General features: G+C 49.3%; 1 protein-coding gene across 1 annotated transcript; it reads left to right on the top strand.

Annotated features, from left to right (window-relative positions):
* The first annotated feature begins 814 nt into the window (after positions 1 to 814).
* On the top strand, positions 815 to 22,398 carry LOC139237794 (asialoglycoprotein receptor 1-like). The gene is made up of 8 exons (XM_070867003.1): positions 815 to 1,023; positions 5,159 to 5,245; positions 9,517 to 9,591; positions 13,420 to 13,491; positions 15,927 to 16,004; positions 17,550 to 17,701; positions 19,632 to 19,744; positions 22,011 to 22,398. The coding sequence occupies exons 1-8, from the start codon at positions 948 to 950 to the stop codon at positions 22,138 to 22,140; spliced, it is 783 nt and encodes a 260-aa protein (XP_070723104.1). The 5' UTR covers positions 815 to 947; the 3' UTR covers positions 22,141 to 22,398.
* Positions 22,399 to 23,196: the final 798 nt, after the last annotated feature.

Below are 23,196 nucleotides of genomic sequence, written 5' to 3'. Positions count from 1 at the left end.
TCCTGACTCCCCAAAGCCTCTCCACCATCTACAAGTCACAAGTCAGGAGTGTGATGGAACACTCTCCACTTGCCTGGATGAGTGCAGCTCCAACAACACTCAAGAAGCCCGACACCATCCAGGACAAAGCAGCCCGCTTGATTGGCACGCTACCCACCACCTTCAACATTCACTCCCTCCACCACCGGCGCCCCCTGGCTGCAGTGTGCACCATCTACAAGACGCACTGCAGCAACTCACCAAGGCTTCTTCGGCAGCACCTCCCAAACCCACGACCTCTACCCCCTAGAAGGACAAGGGCAGCAGGCACATGGGAACACCACCACCTCCACGTTCCCCTCCCAGTCACACACCATCCTGACTGGGAAATATATCGGCCGTTCCTCCATCGTCGCTGGGTCACAATCCTGGAACTCCCTCCCTAACAGCACTGTGGGAGCACCTTCACCACACGGACTGCAGCGGTTCAAGAAGGCGGCTCACCACCACCTTCTCACGGGGCAATTAGGGATGGGCAATAAACACCGGCCTTGCCAGCAACGCCCACATACCTGGAACAAATTTTTTTAAATATCCTTTATCACCATTCCGCACGCCATCTTTCGAAACCCTGGATGGGATTCTGACCTCCATAAGTTGAAAATACACGAGAACACTCAGTTCTCTTTCTGAACTGGGTGCCTTAATAATGCTGAGGGTTGCAGTTTGGATCGTTTGCCTCCTTCCGTAATATTTATAAAATTCATAAACACCTGTGTCAGCTTTACTCGAAGTGGTTTCAATTCTGCAAAATGGGTGCACCGGATGTTGGCAGGAGGCGGGAGGGATCACACTGGAATCTGCCCTTGGGTTTTAGGAAGTACTCGCGGGCTTGGCGATATAACGTTGCCCATTCCTTCAGTAGTTCATTGTGAAGCTCAGCGCTGGTTCCTGCATCGTCGTACAGGATGGCTGGAGAAGAAGGCTTTGAGAGGTTTGCTGTGGACAGTCAGCAGAATGAGCATCGTTCAAAGTGGATTCCAGGTACATTAAAGTGAAGTGAGGATGGGAGTGAGCGGGCCAGTGGTCCCCACAGCATTTTGACGCATTATTGTCAGCTCGTGTCATTTGTGGCTCAGTGGGCAGCATTCTCCTCTGAGCCAGAAGGTTGTGGGTTGAAGCCCCACTCCAGGGACTTGAGCACATAAATCTAGGCTGACACCGCACTGCTGTGCTGAGGGAGCGCCGCACTGTCGGAGGGGCAGTACTGAGGGAGTGCTGCACTGTCGGAGGGGCAGTGCTGAGGGAGCGCCGCACTGTCGGAGGGGCAGTGCTGAGGGAGCGCCGCACTGTCGGAGGGGCAGTACTGAGGGAGCGCGGCACTGTCGGAGGGGCTGTGCTGAGGGAGCGCCGCACTGTCGGAGGGGCGGTACTGAGGGAGCGCCGCACTGTCGGAAGGGCAGTACTGAGGGAGCGCCGCACTGTCGGAGGGGCAGTACTGAGGGAGCGCCGCACTGTCGGAGTGGCAGTACTGAGGGAGCGCTGCACCATCAGAGGTGCCGTCTTTCGCATCAGACTTTAAAACAAGGCTCTCTCTCAAGTGGATGCAAAGGATCCCGTGGCACTATTTTGAAGAAGAGCAGGGGAGTTATCCCCGGTGTCCTGGGGCCAATATTTATCCCTCAATCAACATCACTAAAACAGATTATCTGGTCATTATCACATTGCTGTGTGTGGGAGCTTGCTGTGCGCAAATTGGCTGCCGCGTTTCCCACATTACAACAGTGCCTACACTCCAAAAGTACTTCATTGGCTGAAAAGCACTTTGGGACATCCGGTGGGATCATGAAAGGTGCTATATAAATGCAAGTCTTTCTTTCTATAAATTGTCATGAGAGCTACTGATCTGATGCTGGTTTTGACTGGGGGAGTGGGAGAATATGTTGGTCAGGACTATATTTTACTAGTCAGGATCTTCTTCAATTATGTTTTCCTGTGGTCCAAATAAAACCGACACTGCTCAGGGGGCACCTGTTCCTTTCAGTTAGGACCTTGTAACTTAAGCCATTTGCAGTTTTTGTTTAAGGTACTGTAATGTATTTGCTTCATGGGCTCTTTGCTTAAGAATTCACAGCAACACATTGCTATTAAGAACGAGTTGGTTTATTAGCAAAAGGTTTAACAATCACACGACACATTACCAGGTCATCCACCAGGCTCACAACCACCTGCCCCATCGTGGATCCCCCGAACCCAACTGGCCGGGGTTTTATTGAGTCTTGTGAACATCACGTGACTGGCTGAGCCACTCCCCAATTCAACGGCTCTACAAACCTGTGAGCATGCGCATAGGTGCGCACATTACAGGTACCTTGCAGGAACTGCTGAGGGGTTGAAATTCGATTAGGCCTGAGAGCGGATGCCCGTTCAAACTGGTGCAGCCAGCATGCCAAATTCGTGCAGCCTGCTCATTGACCTGATTGGAGCACTGAGCCCAGGGCTAAGCGCACAGCTGGTGGGGTAGCAATATCGGGCGCAGACTGCTGGCCAATAAAATGGTGCCTCAGATCCCTGTACATCTTAAAGGGCCGGGTGCTTTGTTGCAGAAGCACCTCGTTCTCACTCTGCATGCAGCCTTTGCTCAACAGGACTGAGAAAAGGCTGGGAGATTATAGAATCAGACAATCATGGAAATTTACACGGAATGAGGCCATTCGGCCCATCGTGTCCGTGCTGGCCGACAGAGAGCTACCCAGCCTAATCCCACTTTCCAGCTCTCGGTCCGTAGCCCTGTAGGTTACGGCACTTCAAGTGCACATCAAAGTATTTTTTAAATGTGGTGAGGGTTTCTGCCTCTACCACCCCTTTCAGGCAGTGAGTTCCACCCCAGACCCCCACCACCCTCTGGGTGAAGACATTTCCCCTCAGATCCCCTCTAAACCTCCCCCCAATTACTTTAAATCTGTGTCCCCTGGTTGTTGACCCCTCTGGTAAGGGAAATAAGTCCTTCCTATCCACTCTATCCAGGCCCCTCATAATATTATACACCTTAATAAGGTCTCTCCTCAGCCTCCTCTGTAACAAAGAAAATTGTCACGTATCCTACACGGCTACTGTTGATACTATCACAAGGTGTGCCACCAGAGGGCACTGCAGTGGGGGGGCTCGTAGGTTACCTGTACAGGTGTGCCTGGCCTCGTATAAAAGGCAGGCCACCAGGTGTGGTCCTCACTCTGGAGTTAACTAATAAAGGATTCGGGTCACTACAGTTCAATTACAACACACTGCCTCGTAGAATCATTGTTAGAGCATCTAAGAACACTACAAAACCAACCCCAGCCTATCCAATCTTTCCTCATAGCTAAAATTCTCCAGTCCAGGCAACATCCTGGTAAATCCGACAGCCCATCCGGAACGGGGATTGCCTCCTCCTCCTGAGGTGGTCGGGGAAACCGTGGTGTCAAAGGCTGAACCCTCATGATGGACAAGTTGCAGAAGAAGCAGCGGACCCCCACGAAATGGGACACCCGCCCCAGTGTGTACTAGAGGGCCCCTCCCAAGCTGTCAAGGCAACGGATCCATTGTTCGAGCACCCTGATGGTCTGTTCGATGAGCTTCCTTGTGGCAGCGAGGTTGACATTACGTGACTGCTGGCCACGAGTGGTGGGATCGCGGAGGGGAGTCATCACCCAGGTGTAGAGCGGGCAACGGGGACATCAATTAGTTTCCTCTTATCTTGAAGACATCAAACCTCCACACACTGTTATTTGAAATGTCAACATATTAAACTCCAGCCTAGTTGAAGGGTTATTATTATCAACAGAAACAAACGCCAACTCACAAAGTGAACTCGGTTCAGTCGGGATGTGACCAACTCCTGCAGTCACTTGTGAACTCGCTGGTGTCTCAGCGGGTTGGGTGACTGAGTGACTCCCTTCCCACACACTGAGCAGGTGAATGGTCCTTCCCCAGTGTCAACTCGCTGGTGTCTCAGTAGGTCAGATCTTACTGACTGCTCCATTTTTGATCGGGGCGGAGGAGAGGCGAGAGTTCGGGGCCCAGAAGCCCCGAGGGGCCCAGGGTCAGCATGGGGCCCAGCCCACACTGTGCGATATGTGAGCGCACTAGGTCCGTGCAGCAGAGCTGGTCTCCAGTCGTCCTGGTTAACCCTTGCTACTGGACCAAGACCCAGCTCTGTCAAGCCCGTGTGGTGGCTGGTGTGCAACGGTCACCCCACGTTAAAAAAATCCACGCACAGGCATCTTCCACCCTTCAGGATGTAGTTCGGGATCCGGAATATTTGGTCCTTCATTGAAACACCTGGGAACTCATCCCTTTTCCTCGATAGGAGGGATCGTCTAATACTAGAGCTGGTCTCCAAGCAGCCACCCTCGGGTTTGGCGGGGTGGCTGGAAGATTGCTGGTGCACCCCGGGACTGGTGCAGGATGGAGGCATCATGACCACTGTCAGGATAGCAGGCATCCAACATCATGATGTGCTGGGCACGGTCACACACCAACTGCACATTGAGTAAGTGGTTGCCTTTGTGGTGGCGGCACATCTCAAGGTTGATGTGCGGCGCCCGCAAAGCCACCTGTGTGTGCAGTCGATGGCGCCCTGCACCCCGGGGAAGCCCAGTATCCTGGCAACGCCACGTGCACACTCCTCCTGCTTCTCTCTGTTCCGCGAGGAGAGGCCCCTTTTCCTGGCGCACAGAGGCTCCACAGAGGCAGCGATGGACAGAGCACTTCAGTGCAGTTAAACGTCCCAAGACGCTTCACAGGGGCGTCATCAAATAAAATCTGACACGGAGCCACATAAGGAGATATCAGGGACGGGTGACCAAAAGCTTGGCCAAAGAAGTCGGTTTTAAGGAGCGTCTTAAGAGAAGAGAGGTAGCGATGTGGAGAGGTTTAGGGAGGGACAGAGCTGCATTGGCCACAAGCGTTTTGGGACACCCTGAGGTTGGGAAAGACGCTATAACAATGCAATGTTTCCTTTACTTGCATCACAATGTGTTCATGGTGTTTGGCATTGGCTTTTTGAAGGCGTATGGCTTTCAAGAATAAATGATAAAAGTGAGCTCATTTGGCGACGATTACATTTGTCCATTATTTTGAAGATTTTAACGCTATATAATACGATATCCTAACTGGTGTCATGTTTGAAATATCCCAGCTAGCCGATTCAAGTCACTTCTGATGCTCCTAATATTCATTCTTCTGGGTGTCTTCCTCATTCTTCTGATCGCTGGAGTCATCAAATGTGAGTAACTTCACACTTCATGTCCATGTTGTTTTTTTATAATACATTCTCGGGTGTGGGCGTCGCTGGCAAGGCCGGGCATTTATTGCCCCTTGAGAAGATGGTGGTGAGCCGCCCTCTTCCTGAACCGCCACAGCCTCTCGCCTCTTGGGCAACGTGTAACTGTGGGACAGACCGACAGCTAGCAGACAGAAGGCCCTGGACAAGTAGCCCATTGCAGCGTTAAGCAGATAGCCTGATGCTTACACGTATCGGGGGAAGTGGCACAGAGAGCTTCACTCTGGACCCAACCCATGCTGGGACGGCCCATACCCCACATACTTACATAGAATATACAGTACCCAAACAGGCCATTCAGCCCAACTGGTATTCCCCTCCCAGTCACACACACCATCCTGGCTTGGAAATATATCGGCCGTTCCTTCCATCGTTGCTGGGTCACAATCCTGGAACTCCCTCCCTAACAGCACTGTGTGGGAGCACCTTCACCACACGGACTGCAGCGGTTCAAGAAGGCGGCTCACCACCACCTTCTCAAGGGGCGATTAGGGATGGGCAATAAATGCCGGCCTTGCCAGCGACACCCACATCCTGAGAATTAACTTTTAAAAGTCTGTGTGGTGAAGGTGATCCCACAATGGGTTCAGACTTGGTAAAGTAACATCACCTTCCAGCAACAGCATTGACTCAAGGTCAGCTGATGTGTGGCTGATTGTAACAAGGGCGAGGAATTTATCGGGCCAAGTCACTGCCCAGCGCAGAGAGTCACTGCCTCTGGGACATTTTAGGTAGCAAATACTCCAGCATGGGTCAAGTGTAGAAATATTCAGGATGTCAAACCTTGCTCGAATTGCAATGCCCAGAATGTTATTATTTTAAGAATGTTCTAGAATCATTACATCTCGTATTGGATGAGCAATACCAGCTTTGCTTGAGAGAGGACCGCAATGTCTTTGCTTCATGGGTTCTTTGCTTAAGAATTCACAGCAACACATTGCTATTAAGAACCAGTTGGTTTATTAGCAAAGGTTTAACAATCACACGACACATTACCGGTTCATCCACCGGGCTTACAACCACCTGTCTCATCGTGAATCTCCCGAACCCAACTGGCCGGGGTTTTATTGAGTCTTGTGACTAAGCCAATCTCAACTCACTGGCTCTACAACTATTTTTTTTTGTAGACACTAATAATCAAATGTCCCCTTATTAAAGGGGGGGGGGGTGGGGTACACTCCAAAAACTTTTAAAGTGCCCCCCCTTTTTTTCTTTTTTTTTAAGGGCACTAAAAACACAAATTATACAAGTGCCCCTGGCTAAAAGGCTGGGGGGGCACTAAAACCGGCAAATTAAACAAATTAAACTTTAGACATTAAAATCAAATTAAAATTTGGTTGCCGGGGGTGATGATGCACTCCAGTCCCTCCGGCGCCCACCTCTCGCGGAAGGCCGCGAGCGTACCGGTGGACACCGCGTGCTCCATCTCCAGGGACACCCTGGCTCGGATTTAACCGCGGAAGAGAGGCAGGCAGTCGGGCTGAACGACCCCCTCGACCGCCTGCTGCCTGGACCGGCTGATGGCCCCCTTGGCCAGGCCCAGGAGCAGTCCGACGAGGAGGCCTTCCGACCTGCCCGCTCCCCTCCGCACCGGGTGCCCAAAGATCAGGAGTGTGGGACTGAAGTGCAACCAGGATTTGAGGAGCAGCCCCTTCAAATATTGGAACAGGGGCTGCAACCTCGCACATTCAATAAAAACATGGAACACGGACTCCTCCAGACCGCAGAAATTGCAAGCGGCCTGGGAGCCCGTGAACCGGCTTAAAAACTTATTGCATGGGACTGCTCCATGCACCACCCTCCAGGCCAAGTCCCTCAACAGTTCTGCAAACCTGTGAGCATACTCGCAGGTGCATACATTAAAAGGACAGAGCTAACATTTCGGGGTCTAGCAGCTGTGGAGAGAGGAACAGACCCGAAACGTTAGCTCTGTTCCTCTCTCCACCAATGCTGCCTGACCTGCTGATGTGACAGGGTCTCAGGATGTGGGTTCATGCCCTGTAATTTCCCGGAGGCTGAGTTCCCTATCTCAGTTGTGCTATTATAGAAAATTTCTCACAGCAACCGAGTATTGGATTAAAAAAAAAACGCCCTCGGCCTACATTGCCACAGGTCTGGGGTCTGATCACCTGTCCACTTGCAGCACATCGCATGAACCAACCCAGGAAATGGGGAAAGGGAGAAAATGGATCCTTTTATAACTGTTTGAACATAAGAATTAGGAGCAGGAGTCGGCCATTCAGCCCCTCAATTAGGAGCAGGAGTCGGCCATTCGGCCCCTCGTGCCTGCTCCGCCATTCAATAAGATCACGGCTGATCTTCGACCTCAACTCCACTTTCCCGCCCGATCCCCATATCCCTTGATTCCCCGAGAGTCCAAAAACCTATCGCTCTCAGCCTTGAATATACTCAACGACTGAGCCCTCTGGGGCAGAGAATCCCAAAGATTCACCACCCTCTGAGTGAAGAAATTTCTCCTCATCTCAGTCCGAAATGGCCGACCCCTTATCCTGAGACTGTGACCCCTGGTTCTAGACTCCCCAGCCCGGGGGAAACATCCTCCCTGCATCTACCCTGTCAAGCCCTGTAAGAATTTTGCTTATTTCAATGAGATCACCTCTCATTCTTCTAAACTCTAGAGAATATAGGCCTAGTCTGCTCAGTCTCTATTCATAGGAATGAGGTTGAGGTGAAGGTGGATAGAGGGACGGGAGGAGAGCAGAGAGAGGAGAGGAGTAAAATAATTGAACCATACTATCAGCTCAGGTTTATGGATGATAGATAGCGATAAACCGCTTCTTGTGTCTCTTCACTGACGTCTTCCATTAGATGATGCAGGTAGCCAGGGCGACATCATTGGTGGAAGAGTCTGTTTATCACGGTGGCTGAAGAAGAGTTAACAATAAGACGGAAGCCACCAACACCAGGGGAGTATGGCAGGAGGAATGGCTTCGATTCTGAAATCTGCCTCGCTGTGGATGAAACTCATTGCAACCTTTGGTGACCTTAGGAAGCGCTCCCGGTCATAAGACATAGAGGGAAATGGGCGATCAACTGAGTTGCATTTTAAAAACAATCTAGTCCTTCAGACATTGTGGCACCCTATTTAATGTCTGCTTCGCAATTTTGAAACTCTCCCGACAGCTTGCTCAATTTTAACAAGAGCCTGCCCTGTCTGTCACAAGACTGGTGCAACGTTTACAGATCATAGAAACATAGAAAATAGATGTAGGAGTAGGCCATTCGGCCCTTTGAGCCTGCACCACCATTCAATAAGATCATGGCTGATCATTCACCTCAGTACCCCTTTCCTGCTTTCTCTCCATACCCCTTGATCCCTTTAGCCGTAAGGGTCACATCTAACTCCCTTTTGAATATATCTAGCAAACTGGCCTCAACAACTCTCTGTGGTAGAGAATTCCACAGGTTCACAATTCTCTGAGTGAATCTGTTGATCACTCTTAGTTTTATGGAGGGGTCCATTCAATGGCACATTTTGAAGGGTTTATTGCTGGTAATTCGGGTTTTTGAGAAGTTACTTTAAAATATTTTTTTTTGCACTCGTTCCTGGGACGTGGGCATCGCTGGCGAGGCTGGCATTTATTGCCCATCCTTAATTGCCCTGAGGTGGCTCGCTGGGCAAGTTCAGGGGGCAGTTAAGAGTCAACCACATTGCTGTGGGTCTGGAGTCACATATCGGCCAGACCGGGTAAGGGCGACAGATTTCCTTCCCTAAAGGGACATCAGTGAACCAGTTGGGTTTTTATGACAATCCGATAGTTTCATGATGCAAGATTTTCATTAATTTAATTAACTGAATTTAAATTGACATGGTGGGTGTAATGTGTGCATCTGTGAGGATGCTCACAGGTTGGGAGAGCTGTTGAGTTGGGGAGTGGCTTAGCCAGTCACGTGATCTTCACAAGACTCAATAAATCCCCGGCCAGTTGGGTTCGGGGGGATCCATGAAGAGGCAGGTGGTTGTGAGCCTGGTGGATGAACCGGTAATGTGTAGTGTGATTGTTAAACGTTTGCTAATAAACCAACTAGTTCTTAAAAGCAATGTGTTGCTGTGAATTCTTAAGCAAAGAACCCATGAAGCAAATACATCACTGTGGGATTTGAACTACGTCTCCAGACCTCTAGATTATTAGTCCAGTAACAGAACCACTATGCTACCATACTTAGCACCTAAATTCTTGTCAACTTTTAAGCTTCAGAGACGAACGAGACGGTGGAGGAATTTCAGTCGCAAGTCCAGATGCAAGTCTCTCAGGCTCTGATTAACGGTGAGTGCCCGATCATTGAATAGTTTGAAACCGGTGTCATTGGAGGAGCAACACCTGTACATGCCCTGGGCTACAGAGCCAAACTTAAATCACCAGGACATCAACCAAGTTAGCACTTAATTATTCCGTAAATTCTTACACTATTTTTGATCTGTTCTTGGGCACCATTGCTAAGGACACGTTTATTGCATTACCCCAAGATGTTTGTGGGCCTTCTCATTTGTTTTCAAACAACTGAGTTAGGCCACTTCAGAGGGTGTTAACCCCCTGGGATGGGATTGAAGTCACAATTAGGTGTCCTTTCCTGAAGAGCATCAGTGAACAAATTGGATTATTACATGGCCATATCTTCTGGCACCAGCTCGCTAAGGACCATTGTCTCACCTTCTGAGTCAAATGTAGATCTGGCTTTAAAACAGATCTCTCAAGTCCTATGATCGTTATCTCAAGTAATAATTGTGCATCTTTATGTCAGATTGTTTCATTGGACAAGATAGATGGAAACTAAACACTGGAACCAGAGGGATAGGTACAATAAAGAGTTAAAGATGGAGGGTGTGTGATTGGAGGGTTTGATCCCAAGGGACTGGAGATAGAGGGATAGACACCACAGGACTGGAGATAGAGGGATAGACACCACAGGACTGGAGATAGAGGGATAGACACCACAGGACTGAGATAGAGGGATAGACACCAAGGGACTGGAGATAGAGGGATAGACACCAAGGGACTGGAGATAGAGGGATAGACACCACGGGATTGGAGATGGAGGGTTAGACACCACGGGATTGTATATACCCCTACAACACTCTGAGATCTCTGCTCTCCTCCAATTCTGGCGCATCCCTGATTATAATCGCTCCACCATCGGTGGCCGTGCCTTCAGCTGCCTGAGCCCCAAGCTCTGGAATTCCCTCCCTAAACCTCTCCGCCTCTCTACCTCTTTTAAGGCATCCCTTAAAACCTACCTCTTTGAACAAGCCTTCTGTCTTCTGTCCTAATATCTCCTTATGTGGCTCGGTGAAGCACCTTTGGGATGTTAAAGGTGCTATATAAATGCAAGTTGCTGTTGTTGCCCTAGGTTCTCTACACCTGTCCTGCACTCTCTGCCTTTCCCCTGTGCTGTAATCAGGATTCATCCCATCATCTTGAACTCTAACTTATTTCATCCAGCAGCTCAAAACTCTGGGGATCATTGGCTTCCTCAGTCGCCCTTCCTCCCATAATGGCCTCAATTTCCCCCAGTGATTTGAGCCATTTTTTTGGAGCAGGCTGCTCTTTTTGGCCTAAGCTAAAAAACCACAGTTTTCCCAATCAATTTGCACCAGCGTAACTCAGTTAGTAACAGTTTTTTTAGGTCAGTTTTTTTTTTACAGCCAAAGTGGGAAAACATAGAAAACATAGAAAATAGGTGCAGGAGTAGGCCATTCGGCCTTTCGAGCCTGCACCACCATTCAATATGATCATGGCTGATCATTCACCTCAGTACCCCTTTCCTGCTTTCTCTCCATACCCCTTGATCCCTTTAGCCGTAAGGGCCATATCTAACTCTCTTTTGAATATATCCAACGAACTGGCATCAACAACTCTCTGCGGCAGGGAATTCCTCACCTCGATCCTAAATGGCTTACCCCTTATCCTTAGACTGTGACCCCTGGTTCTGGACTTCCCCAACATTGGGAACATTCTTCCTGCATCTAACCTGTCCAATCCCGTCAGAATTTTATACGTTTTGATGAGATCCCCTCTCATTCTTCTAAACACCAGTGAATATAAACCGAGTCGATCCAGTCTTTCTTCATATGTCAGTCCTGTCATCCCGGGAATCAGTCTGGTGAACCTTCGCTGCACTCCCTCAATAGCAAGAATGTCCTTCCTCAGGTTAGGAGACCAAAACTGTACACAATATTTAAGGTGTGGTCTCACCTGCAGCAAGATCTCCCTGCTCCAATACTCAAATCTTCTCGCTATGAAGGCCAACATACCATTTGCCTTCTTCACTGCCTGCTATACCTGCATGCCAACTTTCAATGATTGATGTACCATGACACCCAGGTCTCGTTGCACTTCCCCTTTTACTAATCTGTCACCATTCAGATAATATTCTGCCTTCCTGTTTTTGCCACCAAAGTGGATAACCTCACAGTTATCTACATCATACTGCACCTGCCATGCATTTGCCCACTCACCTAACCTGTCCAAGTCACCCTGCAGTCTCTTAGCATCCTCCTCACAGCTCACACTGCCATCCAGCTTAGTGTCATCTGCAAACTTGGAAATATTACATTCAATTTCTTTGACTAAATCATTAATGTATATTGTAAATAGCTGGGTTCCCAGTACTGAACCTTGCGGTACCCCACTAGTCACTGCCTGCCATTCTGAAAAGAACCGTTTTATTCCTACTCTTTGCTGCTTGTCTGCCAACAATTTCTCTATCCACGTCAATACATTACCCCCAATCCCATGTGCTTTAATTTTGCACACTAATCTCTTGTGTGGGATCTTGTCAAAAGCCTTTTGAAAGTCCGGATACACCACATCCACTGGTTCTCCCTTGTCCACTCTACTGGTTACATCCTCAAAAATTTTTAGAAGATTTGTCAAGCATGATTTCCCTTTCATAAATCCATGCTGACTTGGACCGATCCTGTCACTGCTTTCCAAATGCGCTGCTATTTCATCTTTAATAATTGATTCCAGCATTTTCCCCACAACCGATGTCAGGCCACCTATGCCAATTCTGTCCATTTAGGGAAGTTTGGCCAGGAGAGAGAGAGAGAGGGAGAGAGAATGTGTGTGTGTGTGTGTGTGTGTGTGTGTGTGTGTCCGGGGACTGAGAATGGGACCAGACCGGCAAGCCCTTTGAGCGGGGTTGGAGGCAGGTTGCTGCTATGTGTTTTTCAATTCTTTTATAATGTGTTGGGAGCTGGCTGTATGTTTCACTTTGCAGCCTCATGGTCGCATTGTGTCCCTGGTTACCATGGCAACCCGATCTTTTTGGCCCAGATCAAGGCTCCATCCCCAAAACTAAAGGTCGGGTTACGCCCGCCAAAATGAAGAAATCCAACGGGGAAACTTAGAATATTTTTTTTTTAGTGTACTTGGGGCCCCAGAAAATTGGGCATAACTCTTCAAGTACACCAAAAAAAAGCGTTGGGGAAAATTGAGCCCTTTATGTGTGCGTTGCGAGTGTTTGTCAACACGGCAGTGAGTCCTAATTTTTTCTCCTCCAAATCTCTGGCATTAGTTGGTATCCTGTTATGAATTGGTTGACACATTCCAAAGATGTGAAGGGCTCCATTTTCCAACGCATTGTCAGTTGGGGTAACACGGGATGGGAAAAGGGGAACATGGGTCCTCCCACCCAGCTAATTGTGAGTGAGGTTGGTGCCATCTTCTCCCGGGTCCCCAGTGACTGATTCCTGCTCAAATTGTTCCCGGGGCTGCCTCTCGATTGGCCCATCTCGTCATTCATTAACGACCTTAATGAGAGGGTAAAGCTAAGTTAACATAAAGAGCGCTGTTCCATCTCGCTATTCCAGATGGGGTTGCCAATATTTTCCAGATCCAGACCAGAGTGATTTTTGATGGGTAAGGGTGTAATGCATTGGCTTCATGGGTTATTTGCTAAAGAACCAGGGGTCACAATCTAAGGATAAGGGCTAGGCCATTTAGGACTGAGATGAGGAGAAACTTCTTCACTCAGAGAGTTGTTAACCTGTGGAATTCCCTGCCGCAGAGAGTTGTTGAGCCCAACGTTGCAACCATCGTGAGTTCATTTTCTAAATTCTCGCCTTGGCGTCTAAATGATTTCTCCCATTTTAGTCTCAGATAAATCCGAGCTGAACGACCTCGAACTCCGAATTCGGAATGAAGTGACGCAGCTGGGCGCAAGAGGTGAGTGAGACAATTGTTGGGCCAATCGAGAGGCAGCTCCGGGAACAATTTGAGCAGGAATCAGTCACTGGGGACCCGGGAGAAGATGGCACCAACCTCACTCGCAATTAGCTGGGTGGGAGGACCCATGTTCCCCTTTTCCCATCCCGTGTTACCCCAACTGGCGAGCGCATAGGCGTTGGGCAACACTTGCCCCACCCACAACCCCCGTGATGCACCCCATGCCCGGATAACCTCCTACCACTCACAGTTCAGGCTCACGTAGTAAGAATGACCCCCTGGGGAAGCCTGCTCCCCTGACATCCATGGAGTGAGCGCCTTCAAAAGAAGGAGGACCCATCTCGTCATTCATTAACGACCTTAATGAGAGGGTAAAGCTAAGTTAATACAAAGAGCGCTGTTCCATCTCGCTATTCCAGATGGGGTTGCCAATATTTTCCAGATCCAGACCAGAGTGATTTTTGATGGGTAAGTGTGTAATGCATTGGCTTCATGGGTTATTTGCTAAAGAACCAGGGGTCACAATCTAAGGATAAGGGCTAGGCCATTTAGGACTGAGATGAGGAGAAACTTCTTCACTCAGAGTTGTTAACCTGTGGAATTCCCTGCCGCAGAGAGTTGTTGAGGCCAGTTCATTGGATATATTCAAGAGGGAGTTAGATATGGCCCTTACGGCTAAAGGGATCAAGGGGTATGGAGAGAAAGCAGGAAAGGGGTACTGAGGTGAATGATCAGCCATGATCTTATTGAATGGTGGTGCAGGCTCGAAGGGCCAAATAGCCTACTCCTGCACCTATTTTCTATGTTTCTATGTGGCACATTGCTATTAAGAACTAGTTGGTTTATTAGCAAAAGGTTTAACAATCACGCTACACATTATCAGTTTATCCACCAGGCTCACAACCACCTGCCCCATCGTGGATCCCCCGAACCCAACTGGCTGGGGTTTTATTGAGTCTTGTGAACATCACATGACTGGCTAAGCCACTCCCAACTCAACAGCTCTCCAACTATTTTTGTAGACAACATTAATCAAGAGCCCCTGGTTAAGGGGGGGCACACTCCAGACACTTTCAAACAAGTGCCCTCTTGTTTTTTCTTTAGGGCACTAAAAACACAAATTATACAAGTGCCCCCTGGCTAAAAGCAGGGGGGGGGGAGGGAGCACAATAAACAAATTAAACTTTAGACAAAAAACATCAAATTAAAATGTGGTTGCCGGGGGTGATGATGCACTCCAGCCCCTCCGGCGCCCACCTCTAGCGGAAGGCCGCGAGCGTACTGGTGGACACCGCGTGCTCCATCTCCAGGGACACCCTGGCTCGGATGTAACCACGGAAGAGAGGCAGGCAGTCGGGCTGAACGACCCCCTCGACCGCTCGCTGCCTGGACCGGCTGATGGCCCCCTTGGCCAGGCCCAGGAGCAATCCTACGAGGAGGCCCTTCCGACCTGCCCGCTCCCCTCTGCACTCAACAGCTCTACAAACCTGTGAGCAGGCTCACACGTGCACACATTACAGGCATTAAGGGTTACAGAACCAAGGCGTGGAGGTCAGAAAGGAATTCTGTCCAATGTAACCTTTTTTTAACTAGCAGTGGGGGGGGTTAATAACCGTGACCCCCCCTCACTCCACTCGCACACCTCAGTCTCTTGCGATCGGAATGCACTGAGCTCAAGTTGAGCGGAGAGCACTGGGTGCGGATGAGAATCAAATGCTGCAGATAGCAGCAGCTTTCAATCCTGCTCCTTCCCCCCCCGCCCCCCCCCCACACCCTCCGCCCGTTGTATTTTAAGCATCGAAACACCCTCCACAGAAAGGCAACACTCCTGGCTCAGCCAGCATCAGAAGCAGATTGACTGCTCAGTCCTCCCCTGGCTGTGTGGGATGTTTCCGACATGGGAGAGCAGTTGCCTTTAATCACATTAAAGAACCATTTGTTGCGTCAAGTACTCCAAGGATATTTTGAGTGAGAAAGAAGGGAACAAATGCAGGCATTACAGATGTGATTGAGTCCGTGTGAGTAAAGGTGTGAGTGTGCGTGTGTGAGCGTGTGTGTGTGAGTGTGTGCATGTGTGAGTGTGTGTGTGAGTGTGTTTGAGCGTGTGTGTGTGTATGTATGTATGTGTGTCCGTGAAAGAGTGTGTGAGTGTGTGAGTGAGTGAGTGTGTGTGAGTGTGTGAATGTGTGAGTGTGTGTGTGTGTATGTGTGTGTGAGTGAGTGTGTGAATGTGTGAGTGTGTGTGAGTGAGTGAGTGTGTGTGAGTGTGTGTAAGTGTGTGAGTAAGCGTGTGTGTGAGTGTGTGTGAGTGAATGTAAGTGAGTGTGTGTGAGTGTGTGTGACTGTGTGTGCGTGAGTGTGTGAGTGAGTGAGTGTGATTCTGTGTATATTTACCACTGATGCTGATCCACACTTGACTCCCTCTTGCTGTTTAGTTTTGGCGGAGTTGTCGGAGAAGATTGCTAACGCAATAAGGCAGTTCACTGCAAAACTGGAAATGCTGCCGGAACCTGGTGAGTTAGCTGAAGATAATCGCTTTAAATACAGTTACTGCCTGTCGATATATGAATGGTGAGCAGCATGGTTGAGCGGGTGTGGGGGAACCCTTACTACACAGTATAAATGCACACGAGGCCCATGCTTGAGAGAAGGTCAGTCTGTGACCTGTCCTTTATTCCTTAGCACTCAAGTGATGGAAGTGGGTGGAGCTTCCCCTTTTATACCTGAAGGCCCAGGTTAGGAGTGTCTCCCACCTAGTGGTCAGTGTTCTCACAGTGTACAACTTAGGTCAGTTTATACATGGGTTACAATGCTGGCTGAATACATGACTCGCCCAGTCGCACGCATGCCATCAGTGCACAGGCTGTTCTATTTGCAACAGCTTTTCTCCCGCATCCTCTCCTGAAGATAGAGTTCCTGCATTGCCAGTCTCACTAGCATCATTCTGGTGCGTTCCCGCAGGAATTACAATGAGATATTAGGACAGGTGACCAAAAGCTTGGTCAAAGAGGTCAGCTTTAAGAGGCGTGTTAATGGAGGAGAGAGAGGCGGAGAGGCTTAGGGAGAACTTAGGGCCCAGGCAGCTGAAGGCACGGCCACCGATGGTGGAGCGATGGGGATCAGGGATGCTCAAGAGGCCTGAATTGGAGGGAAATCATTACTTTGAAGGTTTTGGAGCAAGTACATCTCTTAATGCAAAAGCAAAATACTGCGGATGCTGGAATCTGAAATAAAAACAGAAAATGCTGGAAATCTCCGCGGGTCGGGCAGCATCAGTGGAGAGAGAGAAACAGAGTTAATGTTTCGGGTCTGTGACCCTTCGTCAAAATTGGGAAAGTTTGGGGTGTGACAGATTCTTGAGGCAGTGCCGGGGCAGTGAGAGGGGGGTGGGACGGAGAGAAAAGGGAAGGTCTGTGACAGGGTGGAAGGCAGGAGAGATTAGAGAGACAAAAGGGCTGATTGGGCAAAAGTGAGATGGTCATGGCACAAGTTAGGAAACAAAAGATGAGTCTAGATAGGGCGTGAATGGCGGAAATTATCAGCTGCCGTGGGAAACAGAAAAATTAATTAAAAGGGTTTGTAAAAAGAAACGGAGGAAAGGGGGCCAAAGAGGGGCAGAGGTTAGGGTCTGAAATTGTTGAACTCGATGTTGGGTCCAGAAGGCTGTAAGGTGCCTAAACGAAAGGTGAGGTGCTGTTCCTCGAGCTTGCGTCGAGCTTCGTTGGAACAGTGTCGGAGGCCCAAGGACGGAGAGGTCAGAGTGGGAGTGGAGCGGGGAATTAAAGTGACAGGCGACCGGAAGCTCGGGGTCACGCTTACGGACTGAACGGAGGTGTTCCGCAAAGCGGTCACCCCAATCTGCGTTTGGTCTCCCCAATGTAGAGGAGACCACATGGTGAGCAGCGAATACAGTATACTACATTGCAAGCAGTACAAGTAAATCGCTGTTAACCCCGCTCAATGATTGACGGCTGGTCCTGCCTGCTGGGCGGTGTTGATTTACTGAAATGTCGGCTGTTTTGCGGAGGTGGCCTCTCTGAATGTTGACTGTTTTTCAGCGTGCCAAAACCTTCAATGCCCTCGCTACTGGCAACACTTCAACGGGAGCTGCTACTACTTTTCAACCAAACAAATCTCGTGGAACTCGAGCAACCTGTACTGTTCCCTCCGTGGGTCCCACCTCGTGGTCATTAACGACCGTAACGAGCAGGTAAAGCTAAGCTGACACAACGAGCCCTGCTCCATCTCTCTATTCCACATGGGGTTGACAATATTTTCCAGATCCAGACCAGAGTGATTTTTGTTGGGCGAGAGTATCGCTTCAGGGGGTTCTTTGCTTAAGAATTCACAGCAACACATTGCTATTAAGAATTAGTTGGTTTATTAGCAAACGGTTTAACAGTCGCACGACCCATTACCGGTCCATCCACCAGGCTCACAACCACCTGCCCCATCGTGGATCCCCCGAACCCAACTGGCTGGGGTTTTATTGAGTCTTGTGAACATCACGTGATTGGCTAATGCACTCCCAACTCAACAGCTCTACAACTATGTTAGATAGAACTTAAAGGGGCATTAGAACCGACAAATTAACAAATAAAACTTTGTGAATCTTAAACGGTCAAATTAAAATGTGGTTGCCGGGGGTGATGATGCACTCCAGTCCCTCCGGCGCCCATCTCTCACAGAAGGCCGCGAGCGTACCGGTGGACACCGCGTGCTCCATCTCCAGGGACACCCTGGCGCGAACGTATCCACAGAAGAGAGGCAGGCAGTCGGGCTGAACGACCCCCTCAACCGCTCGCTGCCTGGACCTGTTAATGGCCACCCCAACAGCTCTACAACTCTTTTAGAGGAGACAAATAAACATTAGGTCAAGTGACCCCCGATCTGGGGGACACTCCAAACATTTCGCAAGGCCCTTTTTTTTAAAAAATATTTTTGTAGATTTCTTTTGGTTTTTTTTGGGCTCTAAAAACATAATTTACAAGTGCCCCCTATAAAAGGGGAGGGGGACACTAAAACCCGGCAATTAAAACAAATTAAACTTTAAAACATAAAATCAAATTAAAATGTGGTTGCCGGGGGTGATGATGCACTCCAGTCCCTCCGGTGCCCATCTCTCACAGAAGGCCACGAGCGTACCGGTGGACACCGCGTGCTCCATCTCCAGGGACACCCTGGCGCGAACGTAGCCACGGAAGAGAGGCAGGCAGTCGGGCTGAACCACCCCCTCGACCGCTCGCTGCCTGGACCTATTAATGGCCACCCCTACAGCTCTACAAACCTGTGAGCCATACTCACAGGTGCATGCGTTACAGGTATTAAGGGCTACAGAACCAAGGTGGGTAGATGGAGTTAAGATACAGATCAGCCGTGATCTGATTGAATGGTGGAACAGGCTCGAGGGGCTGAACGGCCCTCCTCCTGTCCCTCTGTGCCTATGACCGTGGCAACTAAGGAGATGAGATAGGGTGGGAGTGTGGGGTGGGGGACGGTGGGGTGGTGGGGGGGGGGGGGGGAGGTGGGGAGGGGGTGTAAGGAGGGGCCCAGTGAGGCAGGGTGAGGGACAGAGTAAGAAGTTCCCCACAGGATGGGATATTGGTGTATGACAGGGATGGGGTGGGACAGGGCAGAAGACGGGCCCGTGGCTTGAGTACTGAGGCTTCCTGTAATGCTGATGGGAATTCATCCAGAACCCTAATAACAAGATAATGGGGCCAGTTTTCCTCCACCCCACCCCATCATCGCCTCAGTGTAAATTAGGCGTTGCCCGTTCCCCAGGTCTCTGAGTTGATCCCAGCCGAACCGGGCCATATGTTTAGTAACCAGTGCCAGGTGGGACCAGCGCCTCAGAATCTGGGCTCACCCGACACCAGGGTCGGGAATTTGAGCGTTGATTAAAGAAGGAAAAGGCTTATTTGCTCTGGTTGCCCTGAGGATTTTTTTCCCGGGTGAGGCTCAAGAAAAGTGCCCCAGAGATTAATCTTCAGTTCCTGGAGACCCCAGACCAATCCTGGAGGGTTGGTGACCACCAGAGTTAAGTCTGCCTGAGGCCCCATTGCACACTCTGAGCATATCGTGACTGTTAACTATTTCCCCACTTGCTAATTGCTGATTCCATTTCCATCCTTGTGCAGCATTTTGCTACGTTGGAATCTCAATCCAAGAGATTCTGGATTGGTCTGAGTGATGCCAATAGTCAGGACAACTGGCAATGGGTGGACGGCACGGCTTATGAAACAACACCAACGTGAGTTTGTTTAAAAATTACACAACACCAGGGCCGAATGCTGGCCATCGGAGCGACTTACGGAACAGTCAGCGCGACTCCATCAAAAATAGATGTCAAAACGCAGGCTCCAATATCGTCATTTTCAATAATGCTGCAAAGTCCCACAGCTGGATATTGTGAGAAATTGTTTCCACTTTGGTAGGAAGAATAGGGAGGTCACTTATTACTACTAGCGGGATCAAGAGGTATGGCGAAAAAGCAGGAATGGGGTACTGAAGTTGCATGTTCAGCCATGAACTCATTGAATGGCGGTGCAGGCTCGAAGGGCCGAATGGCCTACTCCTGCACCTATTTTCTATGTTTCTATGTTTCTATATTACTGGGAGGGTGCGAGTCTGGGTGGGGTAGAGGAACAAAGGGATCTCGAAATACAAATACACAAATCGCCAAAGGTTGCAATACAGGTAAGCAAGGCCGTAAAAAAGCAAACCAAGAACTAGGGTTTATTTCGAGAGGGATAGAATTGAAAAGTAGGGAAGTCATGCTAAACCTGTATCGAACCTGGGTTAGAGCACACTTGGAGTACTGCGTACAGTTCTGGTCGCCATATTATAAAAAGGATATAGAGGCACTGGAGAGGGTGCAGAGAAGATTTACAAGGATGATATCATAAATGCGAGAGTATACATATCAGGAAAGGATGAACAGGCTGGGTCTCTTTTCTCTTGAAAAAAGAAGACTGAGGGGTGACCTAATAGAGGTCTTTAAAATGATGAAAGGTTTTGACAGAGTGGATACAGAGAGAGTGTTCCCACTTGTGGGGAAGAGCATAACTAGAGGCCATCAATATAAGATCGTCATCCAGAAATCCAATGGGGAATTCAGGAGAAACTTCTTTACCCAGAGAGTGGTGAGAATGTGGAACTCGCTAAGGATTAAGGGGTTATGGGGAGCGGGCAGGGAAGTGGAGCTGAGTCCATCATCAGATCAGCCATGATCGTATTGAATGGTGGAGCAGGCTCGAGGGGCCGTATGGCCTACTCCTGCTCCTATTTCTTATGTTCATAGGGAGTGGTTGAGGCGAATAGTATCGCTGCATTTAAGGGGAGGCTGGATAACCACATGAGGGAGAAGGGAATAGAGGGTTATGCTGATAGATTTAGATGAGGAAAGACAGGAGGAGGCTCGACTGGAGCATAAAGGCCGGCATGGACTGGTTGGGCCGAATGGCCTGTTTCTGTGCCGTATATTCTATGTAATGTCAGCCGATTGTGTTACAAAGAAACAAACCTTTTCATAGGGCTGATCAACATCTGTCATACGATCCTGATGGTGTAATTCCCGATTTGACAAAAGGGGTTCTGATGGAAATCCTCTCTTCAAATGGTGTCCTGACTGTCTTATTAAACATCACCTTCAACTACAACAACTTGAATTTATATAGCGCCTTTAACATAGTAAAACATCCCAAGGCGCCTCACAAAAGCGTCATCAAACAAAATTTGTCACCAAGCGACGTAAGCAGATCGTAAGGACAGGTGACCAAAATCTTGGTAAAAGAGGCAGGTTTTAAGGAGCGCCTTAAAGGAGGAGAGGGGAAGAGGTTTAGGGAGGGAGTTCCAGAGCTTGAGGCCCAGGCAGCTGAAGGCACGGCCACCGATGGTGGAGCGATGGGAATCGGGGATGCTCAGGAGGGCAGAATTAGAGGAGCGCAGACATCTCGGGGGGGGGTTGTGGGGCTGGAGGAGATTACAAAGATAGGGAGGGGCGAGGGTCACAGAGGGATTTGTAAACAAGGAGGAGAATTTTAGATGGTCTTCCCCGACCTTACGATTCGCTCCTCACTGGGAGTACGAGTCTGTATTTACTGGCGTGAAGTTATCTGTAAATCTACGGGGAAGCAATCAGAGTATCCATGAATCTATGGGAATGGCCCACGGGTATCGAAGTGCCGAATTTTAACCACACGCTCTCAATGGATACCGAAGCCAATTTATGGGATATCAGTCATTATTTGCAATGGAATAGTCAGAGGCCCCGCCAAAGTATTAAAGATTATAATCAGGGATGCTCAAGAGGGCAGAATTAGAGGAGCTCAAGTGGGGTTTCCCCTCTCTGCACCCAGCATTTATCGTCAATATTTCCAAAAGTAAGTTAAGGCATGGTAGCTTTCGCAGTTACTCGAGTTGCGCTAACATTTTCATTGCCGATGCCCGCCACCCGAGCCACCTTCACAGATGTGCCCTGGATTGGATGCGGCAATAACTGGGATTTTGTTCCTTAGGTTCTGGATGCCCGGGGAGCCCAACAACATACTGGAAGGCTGCGCTCACCTGTGGACTAATGGTTTGTGGAATGATGCCCCCTGCTCAAAGAAGGATTACTTCATCTGTGAAAAAGAGTCTCACCAATGAGCATCTTGCCAAGTCTGTCGCAGCGTCTCATGGCTGTTCAACATTTGGAACATCAAAGCACCAACTAACTATCTTGCATTGTCTTTAATCCCTTCTGTCATGTAATCGCTTCAGGGGTTCTTTGCTTAAGAATTCACAGCAACACATTTGCTATTAAGAACTAGTTGGTTTATTAGCAAAAGGTTTAACAATCACACTGCACATTACCGGTTCATCCACCAGGCTCACAACCACCTGCCCCATCGTGGATCCCCCGAACCCAACTGGCCGGGGTTTTATTGAGTCTTGTGAACATCACGTGACGGGCTAAGCCACTCACAATGCAACAGCTCTACAACTATTTGAGTTGAATGTGAATCAACTGCCCTCTGTTGTCAAGGACACCAGAAATGACAAATTTCAAATGAAACTTTCACAGTAACTTACATCAAATTAAAATTTGGTTTGCCGGGGGTGATGATGCACTCCAGTCCCTTCGGTGCCCACCTCTCGCGGAAGGCCGCGAGCGTACCGCGTGCTCCAAATAGCACCCTGGAATCTTTTACGTTCCCGTGAGAGCAGGCAGGGTCTCAGCTTAACGTCTCATATGAAAGACGGCACCTCCAACAGCGCAGCAGTCCCTCGGCACTGAGTGCTCGAGTCTCTGGAGTGGGACTTGAATCCACAACCTTCCAACTCAGAGGCGAGAGTGCTGCCCACTGAGCCACAGCGGCATTCTCACAGGTACACACATTACAGCTTCCTTCTTGAAGGACTTCTCGTGGTTCGTACCTCTCTGCGCAGCTGACAGCAAAGAAATAACTTGCATCTACATAGCGCCTCTCACCACCTCAGGATGACCCAAAGCGCTTTACAGCCAACGAAGTACTTTTGGAGTGTAGTCACGGTTGTAATGTGGGAAACGCAGCAGCCAATTTGCGCACAGCAAGCTCCCACACACAGCAATGTGATAACGACCCAGATAATCTGTTTTTGTGATGCTAAATTGAGGGATAACTATTGGCCCTGGAACACCGGGGATAACTCCCCTGCTCTTCTTCGAAATAGTGCCGTGGG

Source organism: Pristiophorus japonicus, chromosome 24 (genome assembly GCF_044704955.1).
Source record: "Pristiophorus japonicus isolate sPriJap1 chromosome 24, sPriJap1.hap1, whole genome shotgun sequence".
NCBI classification, from domain to species: domain Eukaryota; kingdom Metazoa; phylum Chordata; class Chondrichthyes; family Pristiophoridae; genus Pristiophorus; species Pristiophorus japonicus.
Note: the sequence above shows the minus strand (reverse complement) of the source record. Positions and strands in the feature narration are given on the sequence as shown.